General features: G+C 43.4%; 2 protein-coding genes across 4 annotated transcripts in view; one reads left to right on the top strand and one right to left on the bottom strand.

The window, feature by feature from the left end:
* The first annotated feature begins 395 nt into the window (after nucleotides 1-395).
* LOC115541110 (epithelial membrane protein 1) lies at nucleotides 396-5,197 on the top strand. Its single transcript, XM_030352894.1, has 5 exons — nucleotides 396-572; nucleotides 2,139-2,222; nucleotides 2,905-3,010; nucleotides 3,522-3,662; nucleotides 4,109-5,197. The coding sequence occupies exons 2-5, from the start codon at nucleotides 2,148-2,150 to the stop codon at nucleotides 4,264-4,266; spliced, it is 480 nt and encodes a 159-aa protein (XP_030208754.1). The 5' UTR covers nucleotides 396-572; nucleotides 2,139-2,147; the 3' UTR covers nucleotides 4,267-5,197.
* f8a (coagulation factor VIII associated) overlaps nucleotides 5,147-11,429 on the bottom strand; it is a 10,290-nt gene continuing 4,007 nt past the window's right edge. For all 3 annotated transcript variants that reach the window (XM_030352869.1, XM_030352870.1, XM_030352868.1), the window contains exons 9-17: nucleotides 11,100-11,259; nucleotides 10,440-10,508; nucleotides 8,786-8,906; nucleotides 8,327-8,419; nucleotides 8,154-8,218; nucleotides 6,682-6,763; nucleotides 6,316-6,362; nucleotides 5,879-5,934; nucleotides 5,147-5,753 (exon numbers count right to left, since the gene is read on the bottom strand). In XM_030352869.1, coding sequence (XP_030208729.1) covers nucleotides 5,672-5,753; nucleotides 5,879-5,934; nucleotides 6,316-6,362; nucleotides 6,682-6,763; nucleotides 8,154-8,218; nucleotides 8,327-8,419; nucleotides 8,786-8,906; nucleotides 10,440-10,508; nucleotides 11,100-11,259 — 775 coding nt within the window. In that variant the 3' untranslated portion in view covers nucleotides 5,147-5,671. The remainder of the gene's footprint in view (nucleotides 5,754-5,878; nucleotides 5,935-6,315; nucleotides 6,363-6,681; nucleotides 6,764-8,153; nucleotides 8,219-8,326; nucleotides 8,420-8,785; nucleotides 8,907-10,439; nucleotides 10,509-11,099; nucleotides 11,260-11,429) is intronic.

The following is an 11,429-nucleotide window of genomic DNA, read 5'->3' as shown; positions in this document are numbered from 1 at the left end:
AACAGTCTCATTATTTTACATGATTCTGTAAAAGTTCCTTTTCACTTTTTATCAAGTTATTGCAGTAATACAATTACTTGATAATAGTATTTGTCATTCTAAACAAAGATAGGGATCTTCTTTGGGGTCGGGTTACTAATTTCCGTGCTACTTTATCATGAGGGGCATTTAAGTAGACCTAGTTCTAGTTAAAGTAGCCTAAGTTGAAAGAAAAATGAAAAGTAGCCGAAACACAAATATTCTTTAGCGCAACAATAATCACGAAGATGTCGATTGTGAGAAGAGAAAATGTTCGCTGTTGTGCAAACTTTGAAAACCCATAACAGTCCCAAACGGCGCGCTTTTGTCAGCAAGCAACAGTGATGACGCGGTCACACCATGGACGTGTAGTGTTACACAGGGAAAGGAACCGGCGTCTCCAGCTTTTTGGAGAGAAAATGTTGCGGATATGGGTGGGGTTTTGAAGGAAAGGGAGGGAATGAGCGGAGGGAGAAAGTATGTGTATCCTGTGGATCCGCCGCTGTTGAGTGTTTCGGATTGCAAACAATTCTCGTGCGTCGAACTGCATACAGGTAGGACCCATCGTTTGTTTAAAATTTGAACTTTTCCCGCAGGAATCTTATTTCGCTTATGCGCTCATATTAAGATATCCGACTAAATGTGTTTAGGAATGTTTTCTTTCTACTTTTGTTAACCATCAGCAGATTGTTGAAACTCAAGAGTCGCTGCTCGACAACGCTTGCAGAGATCTGCTCATTAACTCTTTGAACGCCAAAGTAAATTGTTATAGAGGAGGCGTGTCCCAAAGGCTTTGAAATACCGCAGTGTGTAAATAGATCAACTCAATAAGCTTGTTTTTGTGCATACAAGACGTGCCTATAATTTTCCGTCGTCATATTCTCGCGCTCTTTTGAAAGCGGACTAGGAACAGGGCCCGGGTTCAAATGACCACGACCTATTGTACATAATGTGATATCTGCGTGTTCTGAGGTACCTTGAAGTGTAATATAGCAAATTATGTATCCTAAGAAAAGTATAATGCATTTACGCAATTTTGAATCTTGAATCTTGTAAAGTATTGCGTTAACGTTGTAGCCTGTTGTAATTGTTCTACACGTTTTTGTTTTTATCAGGTGATAGACTCCCCTCAACTCTTTGGGGTGTTGTTATCAACTTTGACATTTCAAAGATAGTTTCATTGATAATAAATAGCTTTTGGACGAAGCTTAATCATCTGACAGACGAACCAAAAACTGTTGATGTAAACTTGATGACATTATTTCGAAATTGAAAAAAGCTATCTAAGATAATTAGGCCTATTATACTTTGGATTTTGATTGTGATTTGAATAACATGTGATTTAATTCATTACATTTGATTTGATTGCACATTACTGTCAATTGTGTTGGGTCAACTGTTATGTTTTCAGCCATTTCAAGGATAGTGGTGTGAAATGTCCCAGGTGGGCCTGAAGCGAGAATACAATCTGTAAACAAATGGGTTTTGAGGCAAGAAATGTGATTTCCCCTCATCTACTCACAATATATATAGAGATGCTATATAAGTTGGCTTATTGATAGCATCTGTGGTTTGTATTCTTTATTTCGACACATGTTCTGGTGGCTCAGTAGTTGGCCCAAGCAGAGGCTTATTGTATTGCCCAAGATTCAGTGTAACATATTAAACATATTATACATCCATGAATTGAATGAGGAGCAGAGGAACCCGGGGGATCGTTGCATGGTTGTAAGCAGGGGTGTGTGTCAGTGCAGATGGGCCATGCAATTATTCCTAAACACAGTGTGAATGCGACGTCTGGGACAGGTCCTAACTCGCTGCAGCTGCCCTTATTCCCTCTGTCTTCGGGCCGTTATTTCCTTCTACTGTGGAATTGGAGTCGCATATAAACTGTTTGTGTGTGTCTCTCTCTCTCTCTCTCTCTCTCTCTCTCTCTCTCTCTCTCTCTCTCTCTCTCTCTCTCTCTCTCTCTCTCTCTCTCTCTCTCTCTCTCTCTCTCTCTCTCTCTCTCTCTCTCTCTCTCTCTCTCTCTCTCTCTCTCTCTCTGTGTGTTTTGAAAACACATTTTCTACATAAATACCCCCCCCCCCCTTCCGTTGGATTGTGTTATCTGCGTTCAGTGAGCCATCATGTTGATCCTGGCCGGGATAGTCCTCCTGCACATCACCACCATCATCCTGCTCCTGGTGGCCACCTTGGATAATGTAGGCCTGCTTCATCATTATTACTACTATTGATTATACCTGGATAATGTATGCCTGCTTCATCATTATTACTACTACTGATTATACCTGGATAATGTAGACCTGCTTCATCATTATTACTACTTCTGATTATACCAGGAAAATGTAGGCCTGGTTCATCATTATTACTACTATTGATTATACCTCGATAATGTAGGCCTGCTTCATCATTATTTTTTACTATTGATTATACCTCGATACTGTAGGCATGCTTCATCATTATTAGTACTACTGATTATACCTGGATAATGTAGGCCCTTTGGTTTTTCTTCCCACAAACAACTCATCTATTATTATTTTGTAAACAAGCAGACATTGGACTACTGCTACAAGGCAATTCATGTTCCATATGTTGTGATTTTATTTTAGGTCCTCACATGTGGAGTGTGTGTGTGTGTGTGTGTGTGTGTGTGTGTGTGTGTGTGTGTGTGTGTGTGTGTGTGTGTGTGTGTGTGTGTGTGTGTGTGTGTGTGTGTGTGTGTGTGTGTGTGTGTGTGTGTGTGTGGTGCAAGGAAAATAGTACAGCATTCCTACTGCATTAAGTTCTTCTGTCACCTAGGGGCTGCGGTTCTCTGCATTCATTCTGCAGTAGTATTCGCATTCCAAAAGAGAACCACTGTAAGGTGTACTTTGACGTCCACAGGCTTGGTGGATGACCGATAAGCTGTCCACAGATGTGTGGGGACGCTGGGTGCTCCAAGGGAACGACTGGCACTACAAGGAGCTGAACCTCGCCGACTACCCTGAAGGTGACCCCCACCACACAGAATGATCCTTATCGTAGCCAAAGCCACACAAGGGAATGTCCCGGGTACAAACACAAAATAACTAGTGTCACGTCCAACATGTTTTGAGAGTAAACAACATTAGATTGTTGCTTTGGGGTAACAAGGAGTGTATCATTCTCACTTTTGTCTCATCTTGAGTCAGATGTATGCATTGTATGCATGCACAATAGGTTGAAATAGCCTTTTCACTGTGTGCTCTGTTTCTGCATATGTAGTCAGTACAAACATCACGATAAGCACTTATTTATGTACGACTCTTCATAGAATTGCCTCTACTTTAGCAGTAGCCCTGCCACCTATGTCTCACATTGACGATGGTTGATCCCTGACAATATGCACTGATAACCACTCCTGTAGCCATCTGCAGCACCTTTGAGGTCAATAAATATGGCCCTTAGAGTGCCCTTGTTTGAATCATTCCTCTTACTATGCTCTTTCTGAAGTTTGCTGTTCTCTTTGTCTCCCCCTACAGAGTATCTGCAGGTAGTGCAGGCCACCTCTGTCCTGGCCTGTATCTTTGCCATCTTGGCCCTGTTTGTGTTTGTGGCTCAGCTGTTCACCCTGGGGAAAGGACAACGTTTCACATTCTCTGGAATCCTGCAGATGCTCTCTTGTAAGTAAAACGTGTCAGCTTACCCATTTAAAACAAAACATGCACGCTGTAAACCTGTCTGAGCAGTGTCAGTGGGGTGCCTGCAGGTATTTTTGGACCGGTTAATTTAAGTGTCAATACCCCCCTCGAGTTTTCCTGCAATATTAGTCATGTTCACAATTCACATCATATTCACCCACTGTGAACATGAGCAGCCGTGTTTGACAGTCCAAGATGTCCAAGATGCATACACACACACTCACAAACCACAAGATGTTGAACGACTATACTATATATCACTATACATCAGTATTCCAACCGAAGAACACAAACACAGATCCACAGCGAAAGGCTCCAAACCAATGTCTGCCATTTGTAAAGAGCTCATGAAAATGTGATCAAACCGTTAGAGCCGTGCTGCAATATATAACCATGGCAACCCCCTTCTGCCTCCTTCACCTGGGCAGGCCTGTGCATCATGATCGCCGCCTCGGTCTACACCTCAGAGTTCAAGTTCCGACAGGAGGGCGGGTTTGGACACAGCTATGTGCTGGCCTGGATCTCCTTCGTCCTCACCTTCATCCTGGCCGTCACCTACATCGTCCTGAGGAAGAAGAGCGACTAGGGGGGGGGGGGGGGGGGGGGGGGGGATTGGTCTTGGCTGAAAATCATTTGGGAAAGATTTATTTTTTATTTTTTAAAAGGGGTTGAATTGTATTTGTCTTTCGATGTGTTGAATCTGCCACAGATGTGAAGATGAAAGTCTAGATGAAGTGGGGGGGTTGAGACGCTAGTTAGGCTGTATGGGGAGTTTTCCGGGGTGGCGGGGGGTATCGAGGCATTGGGATGGGGTAACTCGAAAGGATAGATGTGATGGACCGTAGTAGAGTTCCTGGGTGGGCGAGTTGTCTTAATTCCTCTTTTGTGGCAGCATGATCCTATGATCATAGATTTACCCGTAAATAATTTGATGTGTATCGCCACTGTGCCTAAAGACATTTAGAGAGCGATGATAAAAAAAGATCTATAACTGAGCCCATAGCCATTTCTTTTTGTATAGTTGAAGCTAGGAGGGGGATGCATTAGTCATAAGCATTGTCTGAGTATACAGCGAGTACCATGGGGTTACCTGTGATTACAACGGTAGTGTCGGGACAGTGGTACTGTATTGAAGAACACAAAGCAGGGCAAGAGAACTTTAACATTCCCACTGCAGTACTGGAATCAGGAAAGAGTCCCCATGGCTTGACGCAGCGTGTACTACAAAGTTTTATTGCTATTTGAAGTATATGTGAAGTAAAAAAGTGGAGTATATCTTACCTTTTTATGTTTGTGTACTCTGTGGCATTGTAAACATTTATAATATTTGTATACTTTTTTGAGTTTGAGACCATGTTTGACTCTGTTGTTGTGTTCTAGTTGGCTGCTATCTTAGTAAAGTACATATCATTTGTACGTGTGAACAGAAAATGAATGGAGGACAATGGGCTTTCCCGCCACCATAGTACATTGTAAGCCATACCATTTATTAATAAAAAGAAAAAAAAGAAACACGACTCAAACCAGTGTGCAGTGTATACATCATCTCCTAAAACGTTAACAATAAATAAATTGTGTCGAGTCACACAACAAGCCTCCACGGGCAAAATAAAGCTCATTCACCATTAGGGTCCTAAAAGATTAGTGGGTTCAAATGTTGCAACGTTCAACTTTGAGAACACGACAGCCCGGTGCCGTTGCGGCCGTCTCCAGTTTTCAAACCGGTTCTAGGGATAGTGATAGTGGTGGTGGCCACCAGGAGGGTGGTGGTGGTGGTGGCGCCCCGGGCAGCTGTCAGGGGAGGCCCAATCGGGACAAAGCAAGAGTATTGTGTCAACTCTAAAGAGAAGAAGACTAATGCGTGATGGCTCCTGATGCGACAACCTTCCCTCAGGCCCTAAAACAGACCGCACCGCCCACAGGAATGTTCCATTGTGGCGCTCTCCTGGGGGTGGGAGGGGAGAGGAACTGGAACCTTGAATGGGACTGTACTAAATTCCTTGTCCAGAGGGGGTGATTCGCTCCTGGACCACCAAGTGGAGGAGGTGGTTCTGCTCAGCTGAGAGATAGGGCCTATAGCAAAGACACGCACACACACAGGCATTCAAAACAGTTACACAGTTGATATGGGAAAATTAAGAAAGTAGTGGAAACGGGCTTCGTCTCTGGTGTGATGGAAAGGCTTGAGGAATGCTCACCACAGCTCAGTTTGAAGAGACTTCAGGGATTCTGTGTCTTTTTCCTGGCAGGCCATCTGTAAAACACATTTGCCATGACATTCGGCATAAATAAAGCCTTAACGGCAAAGGCAGATCACCTGGACACAGTCTCCTCCACACTATTGGTGCTCTCCTCCTGAGAGCTACTCGCTCCGTTTGTTAGCCTGTTCATTTTCAATGCCTTCCTGGAAGGATTATAAAGGAATAATGCCCATAATATAATACTGCATAAAGCATGAACAAATATAAACTCGTAGACATCTCGGACGCATACGCGTTTAAGTAGCCGTTCTGCACTCGTATATATTATGTGTGCATGCGATGCAGATGTATACGTTATTTTCCACTTCCTAAGAAAGGAAGCTGGAAGCAGGAAATCCTGTTGGCGGTGAAGGGAGCTTGGCTTTGTTTCTCACCACCACTGACTGCAGCAGCAGGAAGACTGTCTCCGGCAGGAAGGTGGCTGTGGAGCAGAGGAGAGAAGTCCTTTAGCTAAACGAGTAGAACGGCTTCGCTCCAAGAGCGCCCTCAGTGGCGCTAACGACGGTACTCAACGCGCGTCTTCAAATTCCACCCCTCGAACCCGTGACGCCAGCGAGCACCAGAATCTGGTTTGAAACGGCCCCTTGAAGGGTGGAACGTCACCAGGATATTTCTACATCTAGAGAGGAAAACTACGTGATATATTGTATAGGAATTCAACCTCTGTATAGGAATTCAGGTTTTCTGTGGTTGCTGGTTTTAGGAGAGCAACGTGTGCGTGTGCGTGTGTGTGTGTTTACCCTGGCTGTGCGGGTCGAAGGACTCCCAGGCGTACCTCTCCAGGGTCTGAGCGTGCTCTGGCAGCAGCTTCTGGGGAGGGGGCTGGGAGGATAAACAGTGTTCGTCAAAACAAAGCTCGTCAGTTGTACGGACAACGTTTTCAACCTGACCAGATGAAGAAGGCTTTGGGTCAGGGCTTCTGGATCCAATGCATGATACAAGGCCTGTCACGTATTGCACAAGACCTGAAATCTCTTCAACGTCTAGCCTTCTCTAAAGTACTAGAAATAATGACTTGAATGAAATTTATCTCAAATGATTCATTTAGGGCCGTTTGCATGAATTCATGTAGAGGAGATTGAGTATGTATTTATGGATGTGAGGGCTGTCCAAAAAAAGTTGGGAAATACAATGTGGGTTGATTGTAGAGGGGGTAGATTTGATAGCATTTGAGGGTAAAGATATATATTAATAAATATATGTTAAATATGAACAACACAATGATGTACGGTTAGGCCGACTACCCCACCGGACTCAATTAGAGCAGGAAACGGCCCAGTTACTGTGGCTACGGAAATGGCAGGAGAAACACCTTACCTAAATGTCCACCCCAGGTCATAACTGTCCCTGGGATTCTGAGAGGCACTGAACGGCCTTATTTTTGTTTATGATATGAAACCCTCAAGCACAGAGAACGTTGTGACGATGGATAAAGAAAGTGCGTTTGCTTCAACAATGGAGGGGGCTGAGCCTCCGTAGCCTGGGATGGGTCCGTCAGTGTGACATCACATCAGAATGACTGATGTGAATGATGAATCACTGCTCAGGGAACACCACCCAGAGAGGAGAGGAGCCACGACGGTCAATGCCTTGGGGTGCGTGAATGATAACCACGATGTGAGTAGAGCTGGGCAATTCATCTATTTTTTATTCTAATTTATGGTTTAGGACGTTTCTTTTTTTTTTAATATATATATATATATATATATATATATATATATATATATATATATATATAGCTGTCTGCCCTTCCATCGTAAATCACCGCAAACCACATTTGATCATGAGCGCCTTCTTGTGGACACAACGGAGCAGAAGGGACATGCTCTGACGTTTAAGGGATTCAAGTAATTTCCTACCATCAGATCAATCTTTGGACACATTTTTTAGATGACTGCAATCCATTTTCTTTATCCACCACAATAATAGTCATCTTTCCCTTAAAATGTATTTCAGTATTCTAAGAAATAGGACCAACTATACTCATATTGGTAGGAATGTGTTATGTGTTATATGGTATATTTCATAATATTAGGGCCAATAATGTCCAATCCAAAGCTATATGACTCTACAAACCTGGCCTTCTAAAGGGTAAGTCAACTCCAAAATCCCTTTTTTCAGCTTGGTTCCATGTGGGTCTCACAAAGTGTGGGTGAACATTTCTGTATTATTTACGACTAAAAAGCATGAAGTTCTTTGTCCCGGTGCCTACCTCAAGAAACATGAGCAGCAGGACTCTGGAGATCTCACACTTGGCCACCAGGTCCAGGAAGGCCCCTGAGAGGAGCAGAAGCATGAGAGAGTCTCACTCCGTATCACGGGAACACCAGGGCCGCCTCGTGGAGATGCACATACGAGTTAGGTTTAGATAGCTACGGGACTGACCGACGGGGGCGTTGGTGCTGGGGAGCTGCAGCCCCCTCTCCTGACAGATCAGCTGCATCTCCGTAAACACCGTCAGCGCTCCGTCATAGTCCCCTGCCCAACACAGACACACACACACACACACACAGCGTCAAATACAGCAAGGCATACACAATACACAAAGATATACACAATACAGCAAAACATACACAATCCACAAAAACATACACAATAAACAAAGACACACACAATCCACAAAGACACACAATACAATCCACAATGGTAATCTAAAAAATGACCCCCCCAAAAAGATTACTTGTACCCATGGGATACATTGGAGTAAATAATTTTGGTTGCGGTATTCCTTTAACCCAGAAGTTCTAGAGATCCCACCACCTGCTCCGCCCAGTCTTATAGGAGGATGAAGGAAGGCCGATTCACACAGCGCTAGAGTAATGTTACACTCGCGGCTGAACTCACGGGTGAGGATCTTGCAGGTGGCCATCTCTCCCATGGACAGCAGAGCCTCCACGGGATTCTGCGTCTGGAGCTCGGCAGCCCTCTGGTAGTGAACCACGGCTTCCCCCGGTCTGTTCATCTCCTACCATCCCCATCGTCATCCAGATCGGAAGACAGACAGAGTTAGATTACTATTAGAAACGATTGGTAAGGCTTACATGATTGTTTGTGAGAACGGTTGTGAGAACCTACAGGGGAGCTAGATCTTAAAGGTGAAATATTATGCAACCAGGCAGTGTTAATTTTGTCAGCTATTTTAGATTTAGTCTTAGTCTTAGTCTTTTGACGAAAATGCTTAGTATATTTAGTCACATTTTAGTCATTGTTTTCCTTTGTAGTTTTAGTCTAGTTTTAGTCAACGAAAATTCCTTACATTTTAGTCAACTTTTAGTCATTACTTTTAGTCAAAATGTTTTCTCTTTTTAAACTAGTTCAATTAGGCTAACCCTATATAGGCTATATGGACACCTGCTAAGTTGTTCCACTCAAATAGAGTACTAAAGTGAAAACGTTACGTTGTCCTGGCAACCGGATTTTCAGTTCTAAACAACCGAACGAGAGATGGTGTTCTCCATTGCTTCCATGTGTTGTTTCTTTCAAAATTAAAATAAATCAATTTCAAGAGGTGAAAATCACTACCAATCGAAAAATGTCGAGGCGTTCATGTATTCCCCTGGGGTATTAAAAGGAAACGTTTGTAAACGTTAGTTTAGTTTTTTTTTTAATATGAAGACAATCTATTCTCAATATTACTTACATCATTGGTAAAGCAAACTCACAAATCAATTCGCAAAAAGATTGTTCATTTTCTATAAAAGGTTTGTGTGCCATAGGATTTCCCCTTGTTAATTTGGTTGCGTAGAACCGAAAATCTGTTGCTCTCGAAACGTGACGTCACACTTTACTACTCTTGTCTGTTCAGCCTTCAAAGCGATAGCTGGTAAATTGTGAAAAATGCATTAAACTGTAATCAGAAAACGCGGTTATATGCTATAAACCCGATAGTATCTTGGGTATAAAGGCTGGGACGAATTTCAAAGTCCACCTTATGTTGAAGTATAGACCGTGGCGATTCCCATTGAAACGAATGGCGCGGTGATTTTCTTCAAAACGAGAGCCGGTAAATTGTGAAAAATGAATTAACTGTAATCAGACAACGCGGTTATATGCTATTGACCCTAGTATCTGTGGAATAAAAGCTGGGAAGAATTTCGAATCATGTACAATGCATAACGTTAGCTCATAGCTGAGTGGACCATACCTCCCGTTGCCAAGTCGTAGCTAAGGTCCGTCCTATTTACTGGAGGAGTGAACAGTTGCATAAGAACCTTACGGGAGTGTACTGATTGGAAAATATCGTGCATTTTGAATGTCCAAACAGCACACCAATAACATTTTCGTCCTGTCTCGTCTCAACGAAAACAAAATGACATTTCGTCATCGTTTTTATTATCACAGATCTATTTTTAGCTCGTCAACGTCTCGTCTTAGTCACGGAAAAAAGGTCGTTGACGAACATTTTTCGTCATATTTTTCGTTAACGAAATTAACACTGCAACCAGGTGTGAGTGTGATGGTAGGGGGTATAATATGTCACCTTTAAGCATCATCTTACCTTGAGTGCGTTCCCCAGCTCTAAGGACAGGCTGGCTGCCATGATAGGCTGGTTCATCTCAATGTACACCTGCAAGGCATCAGTACATTGGTATTACACACCCGTCTTTGTTCGAATGTGGGCAAGAGAGCAGAGCTGGAATGCACAGAGGACACAATTCTCCAGACGGCAAAGCAACCTATCCCATTGATTTGAAGGTACATGAAGATAGGAAGGAAACACATAGCAACAACAGCACCATTCACCATGTCAGCTTTTCTCTAGTACCTACAAATACGTTAAGTTACGAATAAATGTTTTATGCTAATCCTTAATGCTCGTCGTTCTTAGTTATTGAATTAAATGACAAAAGATGATATCTATATTGATATCAATATTTATATTTCACCAACTGCTCATTGACAGAGATACGACTGATTTGGTATTTTGATAAACAAAAGAGAGGGACAATTCTTTTTTCATCTTTATGGGTATGACAGGCGAGTCTCGACCAAAGACTTGGACTGCTTAAGTTTCACCACTGCATCTAGACGTCCATAACCTCCACTTCCTTGTTGAAAGAGGGCATGTCAGGTTAAGCAGGAGGTAGGCAGGGGCGTTGGCTCTGAAAGCGGTGCGCTAGTAATGAGACCGAGCAGTGTGTGTGAAGGGAGTCCTTACCTTGATGGCGAAGCTGTAGCAGTTGAGTGCGGCCTGCAGGTGCTCGTCAAATCCAGGGGCCTGCAGCGCACGGTTCTCCTTCTCCGAGGACAGGAAGAGGCGGGCCGCGTCCGTGAGGGCCAGCGCCTCCCCGGGGGCGTTGAACAGGGTCTGCTCGCACCTGGGGCCCGGAGAGGCACACGCACATGCACACGCATACGCACATGCACAGCAAGGAAACATACGATTCATATTCATCCATGTATGATTCAAAACACGAGATACCGGGTATGTAGTACACATTAGCCTTTAAGATCATGCCCAACATAATGTTATGATCAGAATTAACTT

This window comes from Gadus morhua, chromosome 3, assembly GCF_902167405.1.
Source record: "Gadus morhua chromosome 3, gadMor3.0, whole genome shotgun sequence".
Classification (NCBI taxonomy): domain Eukaryota; kingdom Metazoa; phylum Chordata; class Actinopteri; order Gadiformes; family Gadidae; genus Gadus; species Gadus morhua.
This window is presented reverse-complemented; position numbering and strand designations above follow the sequence as displayed.